The sequence below is a fragment of the Haliotis rufescens genome, unplaced genomic scaffold (assembly GCF_023055435.1).
Source record: "Haliotis rufescens isolate VD_foot unplaced genomic scaffold, xgHalRufe1.0.p SCAF_3, whole genome shotgun sequence".
In the NCBI taxonomy this organism is placed as follows: Eukaryota; Metazoa; Mollusca; class Gastropoda; order Lepetellida; family Haliotidae; genus Haliotis; species Haliotis rufescens.
This window is the reverse complement of record NW_025964001.1, coordinates 10,469,041-10,484,247: the sequence shown is the minus strand read 5'-3', so window position 1 is coordinate 10,484,247 and position 15,207 is coordinate 10,469,041. Positions and strand designations below refer to the sequence as shown.

General features: G+C 41.5%; 1 protein-coding gene across 1 annotated transcript; it reads right to left on the bottom strand.

Annotated features, from left to right (window-relative positions):
- Positions 1–8,861: 8,861 nt before the first annotated feature.
- On the bottom strand, positions 8,862–13,320 carry LOC124146671 (peripheral myelin protein 22-like). Its single transcript, XM_046517082.2, has 4 exons — positions 12,965–13,320; positions 12,388–12,543; positions 11,661–11,857; positions 8,862–9,706 (listed from the first exon to the last, which is right to left on the bottom strand). Exons 1-4 carry the CDS (start codon positions 13,155–13,157, stop codon positions 9,419–9,421), a joined length of 834 nt encoding a protein of 277 aa, XP_046373038.1. The 5' UTR covers positions 13,158–13,320; the 3' UTR covers positions 8,862–9,418.
- Positions 13,321–15,207: the final 1,887 nt, after the last annotated feature.

Genomic DNA, 15,207 nt, shown 5'->3' with positions numbered 1-15,207 from the left:
TTGCCCCAAAGGATAACTGTTGATTATTTATTAGGAATTGGACAACTTGCAGATCACATGACATGTACATTCGTTTTCATTGGTCCAATAAATGTCGTCTGTTTTTCCAAATACATGACTGTACTATCAAATAATTTGAACAGGCGTGGTATGAATAAACGACAGTTGCGAATATGATTTATTCTTAACAGGTTGCTTCCAAACAGACCCGCCCAGCTTAAGCCCACTTTTATTGGTATCTGTATCGAGGCTGGTCTATTAGGGAGATGGTTGTCATCCATATATATAGGCCAAAATGTAATGAAAATCGTATGAATATTTTACCCCAGTTTCTATCACTCTTGGCAGAACCCCACTCCTGAATTAACCTCTCACTAGAAACGCTTTGAAAATGTGGCCATACTCCTAATGCCTGGACTTAACCGTAGTATCTGTCCTGAGGACGCCAAATTATGTCCTTGACCATCACTCAGGCAGTATCCTGCAGGTAGACATCCCAATCCCTGCCAACAAACCTAGAAACATAATCGGGGCGAACCGGGATTCGAACCCACAGTCATAGGTTTCTGGCGTGTCCAAGGGACGCAACTCTGCACAGCGAATCGCGGCGCCTTAGACGACTGGGCCACCCGTGCCCCCGGGTCCACTTGTCCAAAGCGATCTATCTTAGCACTACGACGATCGTAACTGAGATACTACAACATTACTTAATATTGGGCCTATTATCAGCAAACGTAAATTCTGGTCATTAAACGAGTACTTTATTACTATCGATTACTGTTTTCTTTCATAAAAAAATAAACTAAACTATGAGTATTGATTTAAGTAAACATTGTTTTGTTCAAAGTAGGGAGTCTTATATAGAATGGGAGTGTAACTATATACTGCAAACTTGTTTTTAAATGAGATTCGAAGCTCGAATAATACTATAAAAATGATATAGCCCTACGATGATCTACGCTTTACGACCGGGAGCCACTGCGGTCGCATGCGTACACATGTAAAGGTGTTATATCCTTTTAAGAAAGAATGACCACACTGGATGCTGTGTTTTTGACGAACTGAATCTTTGCTATCTGGCTTTTTGGCAACCCATAAAGAAGGACATTACAATAGTCCTGACGAGATATCACGAATGCCTGAATGGGGGCTGCAGCCACACGTGATATTGATGCATTTCCTGATAGGTCAATATCTCAGATATTGAAATATGTCAGGATGCAGACGTTACCGGTGTGATCGCCAAGGCTGAAAGTAGAGCCCCCCTATAGCCAATATTGCACACCATTGTGCTTGGCTCCATAACACTGTCGCCTAATTTGAATGACAATAGTGACAGACTGGCAATCTGGATTAAGGGCTTCTCGTCAAAGAGTTGAAAGAAATGATGTATTCTCTGATATCAGCAAAGATATGCGCCACCGATGTTCTGCTGCACGGTGTGCATGTCATGTACAGTTGAGTGGCGTCTGCATCCATATGGAACTGCGAACCAGATCGTCTGATAATGTGTTCCAGAGGTGATATGTAGATAGTGAACAGACTCGGTCCTAGGAAGGATCCCTGCGGAACACCGAACAGTAATGTCTTATTTCTTCGAACCAATTCCATCAATGTAAACAGATTGCTCTCGACCTGAGATGTAAGATGTAGACTATACCGTAGTTTTGTTCTGCTGATACCAATTCTCTTTTCGAGCAATGACAGGACAGACCTAACACGCGAATGAGAGCTTCCTCGGCACATTGCAGACTGGTAATTGGAACTAACACTAATGCAGTTTCAGTACTATGATCCTGTTTCGACATAGCGAACGGGATATCACGTTAATTAAGTTTGATCAGTTACGAATAAGTTGTATTTTCCTCATTCCTAACCAGATGGGTTCACCTATCACGTAAACATATTCCATTATCCATTATAACATGACATGTTCGCAATCTCTCCACTGTGACTATGACAGTCGTCAAGTGTGACAGTAAAACAGTTGTCAAATGTGATGGTAAAACAGTCGCCAAGGGTGACAGTATGACAGTCGTCAAGGGTGACAGTATGCCTGTCGTCAAGTGTGACAGTATGCCTGTCGTCAAGTGTGACAGTATGACAGTAGTCAAGGGTGACAGTATGACAGTCGTCAAGGGTGACAGTAATGCAGTCGTCGAGTGTGACAGTATGACAGTCGTCAAGGGTGAGAGTTCTTCAGAAAAGTACTAATAACTGATAACATTAAGTCATTTAAGACTTGCGACTTGTAATGCTTGCTCCATGCCAGGATACTTCATTTGAAGCCGACGTCGTTTCTACAATCATAATACACATCTGTTTAAGCAGAGTGCATTGCATGAGCATATGTTTATGAATCCCTATCAAACAGTGATGATACAGGGTTTTTGCGAAAAGCTGAGCGTGTCCTGTCCCAACTGTGGCTCCCGTCGCAAACACATGCAAAATTCATGTTCACCTAAATAGACACGGGGTCATATTGTGCAACTCAAACTAGGGAATCGCACCGGATATCATGTTAGTGCGTCACCGGTGCGTCACATTTGTGTGGCAGTTGACGTATGTGTGATAGTTGACGTAAGAGTTACAGTTGACGTGTGTGTGATAATTGACTTGAGTATGACAGTTTAGGTATGTGTGGCAGTTGATGTAAGAGTTACAGTTGACGTGTGTGTGATAATTGACTTGAGTATGACAGTTAAGGTATATGTGGCAGTTGATGTAAGAGTTACACTTGACGTGTGTGTGGTAGTTGATGTAAGAGTTACAATTGACGTGTGTGTGATAATTGACTTGAGTATGACAGTTAAGGTATGTGTTGCAGTTGATGTAAGAGTTACACTTGACGTGTGTGTGATAATTGACTTGAGTATGACAGTTAAGGTATGTGTTGCAGTTGATGTAAGAGTTACACTTGACGTGTGTGTGATAATTGACTTGAGTATGACAGTTTAGGTATGTGTGATAGTTGATGTAAGAGTTACACTTGACGTGTGTGTGATAATTGACTTGAGTATGACAGTTAAGGTATATGTGGCAGTTGATGTAAGAGTTACAATTGACGTGTGTGTGATAATTGACTTGAGTATGACAGTTAAGGTATATGTGGCAGTTGATGTAAGAGTTACACTTGACGTGTGTGTGATAATTGACTTGAGTATGACAGTTAAGGTATGTGTGGCAGTTGATGTAAGAGTTACAATTGACGTGTGTGTGATAATTGACTTGAGTATGACAGTTAAGGTATATGTGGCAGTTGATGTAAGAGTTACACTTGACGTGTGTGTGATAATTGACTTGAGTATGACAGTTAAGGTATGTGTTGCAGTTGATGTAAGAGTTACACTTGACGTGTGTGTGATAATTGACTTGAGTATGACAGTTTAGGTATGTGTGATAGTTGATGTAAGAGTTACACTTGACGTGTGTGTGATAATTGACTTGAGTATGACAGTTTAGGTATGTGTGACAGTTGATGTAAGAGTTACAATTGACATGTGTGTGGCAGTTGATCTAAGAGTTACAGTTGACGTGTGTGTGGTAGTTGATGTAGGAGTTACAGTTGACGTGTGTGTGGTAGTTGATGTAAGAGTTACAATTGACGTGTGTGTGATAATTGACTTGAGTATGACAGTTTAGGTATGTGTGGCAGTTGATGTAAGAGTTAAACTTGACGTGTGTGTGATAATTGACTTGAGTATGACAGTTAAGGTATATGTGGCAGTTGATGTAAGAGTTACACTTGACGTGTGTGTGATAATTGACTTGAGTATGACAGTTAAGGTATATGTGGCAGTTGATGTAAGAGTTACACTTGACGTGTGTGTGATAATTGACTTGAGTATGACAGTTTAGGTATGTGTGACAGTTGATGTAAGAGTTACAATTGACATGTGTGTGGCAGTTGATCTAAGAGTTACAGTTGACGTGTGTGTGGTAGTTGATGTAGGAGTTACAGTTGACGTGTGTGTGGTAGTTGATGTAAGAGTTACAATTGACGTGTGTGTGATAATTGACTTGAGTATGACAGTTAAGGTATGTGTTGCAGTTGATGTAAGAGTTACACTTGACGTGTGTGTGATAATTGACTTGAGTATGACAGTTAAGGTATGTGTTGCAGTTGATGTAAGAGTTACACTTGACGTGTGTGTGATAATTGACTTGAGTATGACAGTTTAGGTATGTGTGATAGTTGATGTAAGAGTTACACTTGACGTGTGTGTGATAATTGACTTGAGTATGACAGTTAAGGTATGTGTGATAGTTGATCTAAGAGTTACAGTTGACGTGTGTGCGGCAGTTGATGTAAGAGTGAGTGAGTGAGTGAGTTTTTCGCCGCTTTTAACAGTATTCCAGTTATATCACGGCGTGTCAGCTTAATGTGGGAGGAAAGCCCGAAGTGATGTAAGAGTTACAGTTGACGTGTGTCTGATAGTTGATGTAGGAGTTACAGTTGACATGTGTGTGGCAGTTGATGTAAGAGTTACAGTTGACGTTTGTCTGATAGTTGATGTAGGAGTTACAGTTGACATGTGTGTGGCAGTTGATGTAAGAGTTACAGTTGACGTTTGTCTGATAGTTGATGTAGGAGTTAGAGTTGACATGTGTGTGGCAGTTGATGTAAGAGTTACAGTTGACGTTTGTCTGATAGTTGATGTAGGAGTTACAGTTGACGTGTGTCTGACAGTTAATGTAAGATTTACAGTTGATGTGTGTGCGGCAGTTGATGTAAGAGTTACAGTTGCTGTATGTGTGATAGTTAATGTAAGAGTTATTGGTGACGTGTGTGTGGCAGTTGATGTAAGAGTTACAGTTGACGTATGTGTGATAGTTGATGTAAGAGTTACAGTTGACGTGTGTGTGGCAGTTGATGTAAGAGTTACAGTTGACGTGTGTGTGATAGTTGATGTAAGAGTTACAGTTGACATGTGTGTGGCAGTTGATGTAAGAGTTACAATTGACATGTGTGTGGCAGTTGATGTGGGAGTTACAGTTGACGTGTGTGTGGCAGTTGATGTAAGAGTTACAGTTGACGTGTGTGTGATAGTTGATGTAGGAGTTACAGTTGACGTGTGTGTGGCAGTTGATGTAAGAGTTACAGTTGACATGTGTGCGGCAGTTGATGTAAGAGTTACAGTTGACGTGTGTCTGATAGTTGATGTAAGAGTTACAGTTGACGTGTGTGTGGCAGTTGATGTAAGAGTTACAGTTGACATGTCTGTGGCAGTTGGTGTGGGAGTAACAGTTGACGTATGTGTGATAGTTGATGTAAGAGTTACAGTTGACGTGTGTCTGATAGTTGATGTAAGAGTTACAGTTGACGTGTGTGTGGCAGTTGATGTAAGAGTTACAGTTGACGTGTGTCTGATAGTTGATGTAGGAGTTACAGTTGACGTGTGTCTGACGGTTAATGTAAGATTTACAGTTGACGTGTGTGCGGCAGTTGATGTAAGAGTTACAGTTGCTGTATGTGTGATAGTTGATGTAAGAGTTACAGTTGACGTGTGAGTGGCAGTTGATGTAAGAGTTACAGTTGACGTGTGTCTGATAGTTGATGTAGGAGTTACAGTTGACGTGTGTCTGACAGTTAATGTAAGATTTACAGTTGACGTGTGTGTGGCAGTTGATGTAAGAGTTACAGTTGACATGTCTGTGGCAGTTGGTGTGGGAGTAACAGTTGACGTATGTGTGATAGTTGATGTAAGAGTTACAGGTGACGTGTGTGTGGCAGTTGATGTAAGAGTTACAGTTGACGTGTGTGTGGCAGTTGATGTAAGAGTTACAGTTGACGTGTGTGTGATAGTTGATGTAGGAGTTACAGTTGACATGTGTGCGGCAGTTGATGTAAGAGTTACAGTTGACGTGTGTCTGATAGTTGATGTAAGAGTTACAGTTGACGTGTGTGTGGCAGTTGATGTAAGAGTTACAGTTGACATGTCTGTGGCAGTTGGTGTGGGAGTAACAGTTGACGTATGTGTGATAGTTGATGTAAGAGTTACAGTTGACGTGTGTCTGATAGTTGATGTAAGAGTTACAGTTGACATGTGTGTGGCAGTTGATGTAAGAGTTACAGTTGACGTGTGTCTGATAGTTGATGTAGGAGTTACAGTTGACGTGTGTCTGACAGTTAATGTAAGATTTACAGTTGACGTGTGTGCGGCAGTTGATGTAAGAGTTACAGTTGCTGTATGTGTGATAGTTGATGTAAGAGTTATAGGTGACGTGTGTGTGGCAGTTGATGTAAGAGTTACAGTTGACGTATGTGTGATAGTTGATGTAAGAGTTATAGGTGACGTGTGTGTGGCAGTTGATGTAAGAGTTACAGTTGACGTGTGTGTGATAGTTGATGTAAGAGTTACAGTTGACATGTGTGTGGCAGTTGATGTAAGAGTTACAATTGACATGTGTGTGGCAGTTGATGTGGGAGTTACAGTTGACGTGTGTGTGGCAGTTGATGTAAGAGTTACAGTTGACGTGTGTGTGATAGTTGATGTAGGAGTTACAGTTGACGTGTGTGTGGCAGTTGATGTAAGAGTTACAGTTGACATGTGTGCGGCAGTTGATGTAAGAGTTACAGTTGACGTGTGTCTGATAGTTGATGTAAGAGTTACAGTTGACGTGTGTGTGGCAGTTGATGTAAGAGTTACAGTTGACATGTCTGTGGCAGTTGGTGTGGGAGTAACAGTTGACGTATGTGTGATAGTTGATGTAAGAGTTACAGGTGACGTGTGTGTGGCAGTTGATGTAAGAGTTACAGTTGACGTGTGTGTGGCAGTTGATGTAAGAGTTACAGTTGACGTGTGTGTGATAGTTGATGTAGGAGTTACAGTTGACGTGTGTGTGGCAGTTGATGTAAGAGTTACAGTTGACATGTGTGCGGCAGTTGATGTAAGAGTTACAGTTGACGTGTGTCTGATAGTTGATGTAGGAGTTAGAGTTGACGTGTGTGTGGCAGTTGATGTAAGAGTTACAGTTGACGTGTGTGTGATAGTTGATGTAGGAGTTACAGTTGACGTGTGTGTGGCAGTTGATGTAAGAGTTACAGTTGACATGTCTGTGGCAGTTGTGTGGGAGTAACAGTTGACGTATGTGTGATAGTTGATGTAAGAGTTACAGGTGACGTGTGTGTGGCAGTTGATGTAAGAGTTACAGTTGACGTGTGTGTGGCAGTTGATGTAAGAGTTACAGTTGACGTGTGTGTGGCAGTTGATGTAAGAGTTACAGTTGACGTGTGTGTGGCAGTTGATGTAAGAGTTACAGTTGACGTGTGTGTGATAGTTGATGTAAGAGTTACAGTTGACATGTGTGTGGCAGTTGATGTAAGAGTTACAGGTGACGTGTTTGTGGCAGTTGATGTAAGAGTTACAGTTGACGTGTGTCTGACAGTTAATGTAAGATTTACAGTTGACGTGTTTGCGGCAGTTGATGTAAGAGTTACAGTTGACGTGTGTGTGGCAGTTGATGTAAGAGTTACAGTTGACGTGTGTGTGGCAGTTGATGTAAGAGTTACAGTTGACGTGTGTGTGGCAGTTGATGTAAGAGTTACAGTTGACGTGTGTGTGGCAGTTGATGTAAGAGTTACAGTTGACGTGTGTGTGATAGTTGATGTAAGAGTTACAGTTGACATGTGTGTGGCAGTTGATGTAAGAGTTACAGGTGACGTGTTTGTGGCAGTTGATGTAAGAGTTACAGTTGACGTGTGTCTGACAGTTAATGTAAGATTTACAGTTGACGTGTTTGCGGCAGTTGATGTAAGAGTTACAGTTGACGTGTGTGTGGCAGTTGATGTAAGAGTTACAGTTGACGTGTGTCTGATAGTTGATGTAGGAGTTACAGTTGACATGTGTGTTGCAGTTGATGTAAGATTTACAGTTGACGTGTGTGCGGCAGTTGATGTAAGAGTTACAGTTGACGTGTGTGCGGCAGTTGATGTAAGAGTTACAGTTGACGTGTGTGTGGCAGTTGATGTAAGAGTTACAGTTGACGTATGTGTGATAGTTGATGTAAGAGTTACAGTTGACATGTGTGTGACAGTTGATGTAAGAGTTACAGTTGACGTGTGTGTGTGGCAGTTGATGTGGGAGTTACAGTTGACGTGTGTGTGGCAGTTGATGTAAGAGTTACAGTTGACGTGTGTGTGATAGTTGATGTAAGAGTTACAGTTGACCTGTGTGTGGCAGTTGATGTAAGAGTTACAGTTGACATGTGTGTGGCAGTTGATGTAAGAGTTACAGTTGACGTATGTGCGGAAGTTGGCTTATGTGTTACAGCTACCCGTGACGATCCGGGTTATAAATTGGTCTTCAGAAACCCATGTTGGTCGGGTGGTCAGGCTCATTGTTATAATATTGTATCCCAAATGAGCAGATCACTGGATTATTTGGCCCAGACTCGATTATGCACAGATGGCCGCCATATAGGTGGCATAAGTGTGACAGTATGTCAGTCGCCAAGTGTGACAGTATGTCAGTCAAGCGTGACATTAGTCAAATGTTATAGTAAAGCAATCGTCAAGTGTGACAGTAAAACAGTCGTCAAGTGTGAGTAAAACAGTCGTCAAGTATGAATAAAACAGTCAAGTTTGACAGTAAAGCAGTCGTCAAGTGTGATAGTAAAACAGTCGTCGCGTGTGACAGTCGTCAAGTTTGACAGTAAAACAGTCGTCAAGTGTGACAGGAAAACAGATGTCAAGTGTGACAGTCGTCAAGTGTGACAGTAAAACAGTCGTCAAGTGTGACATCAAAACAGATGTCAAGTTTGACGGTAAAACAGTCGTCAAGTGCTACAGTCGTCAAGTGCGACAGTGTGACAGTTGCTTTATTGCTGTTTTAGATTACAGAAATGAAGAGAGAGCTCAATATCGTTCTTGCAATTTATTGATCATCTAACAAGTTATGGTTTACAGACAAATATGGAATGTGTTGCTTTCTCGAACAAACTAAAACTTTGTTCATACGTTTTCGAAAGCTGTAAACAGACATAAACACACAACTAGGTTACTTTCTCTTATGAAGATTCTCCATGGAGTGTCCTATTTCACGCAGCGATACATCCAAGTCCATGCCCACAGGCCCTTAGTGGTCACAGGCAAATTTAAATAATGGTAATAAGCTAACGTTCAAGATCGTAGTATTATTATCATACAGTTCAACAGAATGATGAACTACAAATGATTAATTTAAAAGTGCCCTGAGGGAGACAGGAATTACATTTCATACAGCGTATGTAGACTAACTTAGATATAATCATAATAAATTCAAAGATGATATGTTGGTTCGGATTGTACAGTAAGGATAGTCTGCTGCACCCTTCATACAATTGTGGAGTGTGCCTGGCTTTCACTGGGGCTGTGATACTAGGGCAAGAAGGTTGGTCAGATGTCATTGTTGTGGGGGTGAGTTGGTTTGACTGCCGATTAAACATCGTTGTTCACGTTGCTCACGCTGCTCGCGTTGTTCGCGTAGTTCACGCTGCTCGCGTTGTTCGCGTAGTTCACGCTGCTCGCGTTGTTCGCGTTGTTCGCATTGTTCACGCTGCTCGCGTTGTTCGCGTTGTTCCCAGCGTCTGAGCTGCTCATCACGGAGTCCTCGGCCATGTTCACCTTATCTGGTTTGGAAGCGGTTGCTTCTTCCCCAGCATTGTCGGCCACAGGCTCATCGGCTTCAGCGTCAGCAGCTTCTCCGCTCTCGGCGTCTCCTTCGCCCTGGGAAAGAAAAACCGTTTGAGTGAGTAAGTATAGTTTTAGATAACGAATAGCAATGTTCCAGTCATATCCCGGCAGGGGGTGCGGTGGGTTGTGGTGGAAATCAGAAATCGCATATGTATCCCATGTATGATATGAGGTACCATGTGTCAATTTTTACATAACCACAATTCGGATAAAACATTTTTTATGGAAATAACGAAAATCTTGGTTTGGATTGATATAATGTCAATCCATAACCACATTATCATATTCACTTTCTATGTACTAACCTGATTAATCACCCTGGTATATTTTACATCCTTCATTTTTACAACCAAGGGGAGAATGTTGTTTAACGACGCAGTATGTGACGACGGTCTGTATATTATTGGGTTTGGACCAGGTAATAAAATGACTGGCAACATGAGCAGCGGTCATGGCACGGTGACATGTCGCCAGAACGGTCAACCACTGAAACCTGATGATTTTCATTAATCGTTTTTTTTAGACAATCATGGGATACTGCGGATTCCTTGTAACTCCCACAGTGATTCCCTTCAAGGCTGTCATCTTCTGGGGGGCACCGGATACCCTAGTCGTCTAGGACGCCGCAATTTGCTGTGCAGAGTTGCGTCCCTTGGGAAACCTATGATTTTGGGTTCGAATCCCGGTTCACCCAGATTATGTTTCCCGGTTTGTCAGTACCATACCCGTGCTCGTGGGTTTCACCGAAGTGGTAAACGTCTAAGACCTGCATCACTTCGGGCTTTCCTCCCACATTAAGCTGACACGCCGTGATATAACTGTAATACTGTTAAAAGCGACGCTAAACCCCGACTCACTCACTCACTGTTATCTTCTGACAAGATCATTTGAGTTTTTAAGTTTAGAAATGGGAACAATGTGAATACATGACACTTAATATCGATTCACCTGCTGAAGGGACAAGAATTAGCCCTGAACCGTCTTACAAAGACTAAAGAAGTTGTGTCATTTTAAAAGTGTCTTGTATTCAAGATAATTTGGTTAGAATCCAAGATTTGCCTGGACTGTAATCCTTAGTGTGATTCTTCACATCCAGGTTCGTGGTTTTACAATACGTATGTAGCTAGATAGAACTGTTTTAGGGGTATTCTAGTAGTTGGTGAGTAAATAATAAAAATGGATAACAACTTCTGGTCTACTGCATGTAGCGACGTGTCAGTGTAGGTTCTTACACAGTTATCTTGATATAGACAGAAGTAGCAGGCTCGGCTTACTTTGCTCCCATATTAACTGAGTGGCAGCGTTGTAACTGAAACGACGTCATATAACACGCTCGTCTTGCGGGGATACAAGTGGTCCTGTTGTCATCATAGAATCCCATGTTAGAATTCTGTGATAGAATCCCATGATAATATCCCATATTAGAATTCCATGATAGAACCCCATAATAGAATCCCATAATAGAATTTCGTGATAGAATTTCATGATAGAATTTCATGATAGAATTCCATGATAGAATTCCATGATAGAATCCCATGATAGAATTCCATGATATAATTCCATGATAGAATTCCATGATAGAATCCCATGATAGGATTCCATGATAGAATTCCATGATAGAATTCCATGATAGAATTCCATGATAGAATTCCATGATAGAATTCCGCGAAAGAATCCCATGATCGTGCATTCGAATAGCAGATTCGCCCTGATTCTGATTCTTAGTTTGCAAATACCATCCGTAATTGAAAACGTCACATCAGACCTTCTTTTCCCAATGTACAATGTGTAAAGCCCATTTCTGGCGTCCCCCGCCGTGATATTGATGGGATATTGCTAAAAGCGGCGTAAAATTCCACTCACTCACTCACTAACTTCCCATGTAAATGACATGCCGATATATGCCGATATATCAAAGAGGCGTTAAACCACACTCTCTGTTCTAGCACAACACATAACAATCGTTCAGAATATACGAAGAGTTTACCTCGCCAATCTCTCTGTCCTTGGTCACTTTGTGGTCAATATCAACAGCCAGCATGAGAGCCACGATGAAGTAGCCGAAGATGGAGATGACTGAGAGGATGTAGGCGAAGCCGACTTCGAACTCTTGACCAAACAGATCTTCAAACAGCACACTGGCCTGAACTCCATACACCGCCACGCCGATCAGGATGAAGACACCTATGAAGTACAGACATTGATAGTTTCTCAAGATCGATGAAAGATATTAAGCTTAAAACTACAAAGGTATGTTTCACTGTTAGTAGGTGCACGTTGTTCGAGGGCTGCAAAAGAGACCTTTGTTGCAATCAGGATCCTGTCTAGACCACATACTGCTGAAACGCCATCTTGTCAATGAGTTCATTTAAACCATACACTGTTTAAACGGTATTTTGAGTTCAGAGATGTAAAGTTTACAAGCTTGCACTGCGTCGAACCTGCCGCCCAACATGAACAGATGCGCAAGGTTTGAAGACCTAAGCTGTATATATACACTGTAGCGAATGTGTTGATGAAGGTTCATGTTTTTTATGAAGCATGCTTCATCATCAAAATCGGCACCATGCCCGATGGTTTCACCAAATTGGTGACTTGCACTACTTCGGGTTTTCCGCCCACGTGAGGACATAACGTGACATAACTAACCGCCTCGAAATAACAAAGTGGCGTTAAACTAATCTAATAAACTCACTCCATAGTGAGTGTATTACCTGTGCCTACGGCGAACGCCAGTGTGGCAATGATGAGAGGTACCGATCGTGCCAGGGATGCAGCAAACAATAACACCAGCGTCAGGATGACTGTGACGACAGCAGTGATGAAGGAGACGATCATCACCCCTTGCACTGCCTTGAACCATTCTTGAGCTGGAATACATCAATATGTGCCTGTTAATAAATACTTCCTGCATTGGATTCCATCCCGACTGTCCTTTTCTTCCAGAATTGTATTATTGTAAGGGTTCGACATTCAGCATTCTGTGAAGCGACCGGGGACTGTTTGAGGCAGGTTATTTTTCCGGTTACTGTTTCAAAACATATTATCATAGACTACAGGGCATCAGAAAGTATACACCGTGTTTGTTTGAGGGTGGCTAAAATGAAACGAACAAGAAAAAGGCAATCGTACAACTCTACCTTTTTACATTTCCTATGATGCTTAAAAGAGTTTTTCGCCTATATTTGGTATCAAATACATTCATCGAAAAAGGAATTTTTGACTTTAATCGACGCATGCTAATATATCTGCCATGAAAAACCCCCAGGACAAAATCCTATAAAAACTTACTCTGCAGAAGAGGCGAGGAGTCAGTGGACAGACATATTCCTGCTTGACAAGCTTCCCAAAGACCTTCATTTGAGTTGAATCTCTGACTCCAGAATGGTGAGGCAAATCCAATCAGATGAAGGATAAGCGCAATGAAGAGGACAAGAGCTGACACCTTCAGAAGCTTGGAAGTCTTTCCACAACATTTGTGCATGATTGCTGAGTTGTTTCGCCGATGCTAAAGCTGAACTTTCCTTTTCTTCCAGGCTCCTGTGAGTTGCTTCTTCTGCTCAGTGATGGTGGTAGGCGCTGATCTGATCAATCATAACACTGGCGCAGGGAGTGACGTCTATGGCCTCTAAACGTAAAGCAGTATACCCATAGCTTTATATCGATACAGTTCACATACATACATCGTGTGGAGACTACTCATTGCATACTGTCACTCAGGTCACATCATACTGCCTGGAACTTGACGTATAAGTTTACATACTAATCACTATAGCTGCAATGATCCGGTTTAATGTTTGCTTCGCCAGCAATTTATATGTTCCATTCCAATTTATGCATAGGGTGTGGTTAGGTTTTGGTTTAACGTTAAGGGCAAACTTAGAAATGTCAAATCCTGCCAGGCTGTGATGACACTGCGTACAGCGCATTTAATCATCTTTGTTTCTTTTATATGAAATAGTTCACTGGAGGCAGTCCCATTAATAATGAAGTAAAAAGTTTATATGTGTTTACTGTTCAATGGTGTGTTCCGAATGCATAACATTCCCCTGGAAACAAGAGTTATGAATATTTTAGTTCCAAATAAAGAGTTAATTTCCAAGAAACTTCCACTCTGACCTTTTCGAGTTTTTTCTACCCTACCCGGGGATTCCGAGGTAAATTAGGTCCCTGGCATCCACGTTTGTGTCGTTTGTGTAAGTAAAATGGCGTGAGTGTTCAAAGTTGATTGTGTGGCATCGTGTGCTATGTTATAATTATTGTTTGATCTGGCTAAAGGCCTCAGTATAGCTTTCAAAAGGTTTTATGGCAGACATGTGGAGTACATTTCCAAATTTTACGCATCAGTGACAAAACTTACATCCGATGTAATTCCCTATTTTGAGACTTGTACCATTCGTTCATATGTTCAACCCAGTGACTTACCTCTGAAACAGTTTGTCACGGATGCTAACGGTGGGGCAAGATACACTGACCTTTTCGCGAAACCTAGTGTCATCACTATTTGATAGCACTAGGTGTTCGCGAAAAGGTCAGTGTATCTTGCCCCACCGTTAGTGTCACTATTTGATAGACCCGTGAAGATCCGGGTCTTCAGCAACCCATGCTTGCCATGAAAGGCGACTATGCTTGTCGTAAGAGGCGACTAAAGGGATCGGTGACCAGGCTCGCTGACTTGGTTGATACATGTCATTGATCCCAATGGCGTGGAACGATGCTCATGATGTCAATCACTGGATTGTCTGGTCCAGACTCGATTATTTACAGACCGCCGTCATATAGATGGAATATTGCTGAGAGCGGCGTTAAACAGCAAACAAACAAACACTATTTGATATTTATTCATACACACATGACATAGTCGAAATCTTACAATGGACACTGATTTTAGTAGAAATTTCTTTGGTACATTGAAAAATTAAATAGTTCAACGCCGCCGCTTCTTCACTTTCATATATATCGATCTTAATTTGTCTTTAGGAATTATCTACATGATTCTCTAATGTAAATATCTAAAATACCTATATCTGCAGGCTAGGCGGTGTTTTTCTCCAGACATAACATGGCAAGAGAGATGGGAGGCAACCGGATAGTAGTCAAATTATTATTGCCATGGTACAGTTACGAAACATGATATATAATCGATTTCGGTTTCTGTTTTTCAATACATGTATGAGTATGTCACCAATGAAGTATGAATACAGCAGAAAATGAAAATTTAAAGTTTTGAAACGTTCAGTTTTTGAGGTTTCAATCAATTCGTTATTAACCTGTAAATTAAGCTGAATTGTCAACAAGCACGTACACGGACCACGTTGGAAGTGTAGTAGTTTGAAATGTAGAATGTTGCAACGCCCTTCGAAGCCGAGAGAGTCGTACCATGTAGATACATCGTATCTACATCGTATCGACATCGTATATACATCATATCGACATCGTATCTACAACTGCACGTCTCCAGGCTAGCTGCCACCACACTGTTAAGTAGGGAACCTGTTTGGTTTGCTTCTATTAAAACTGAATATTAAAAAGTG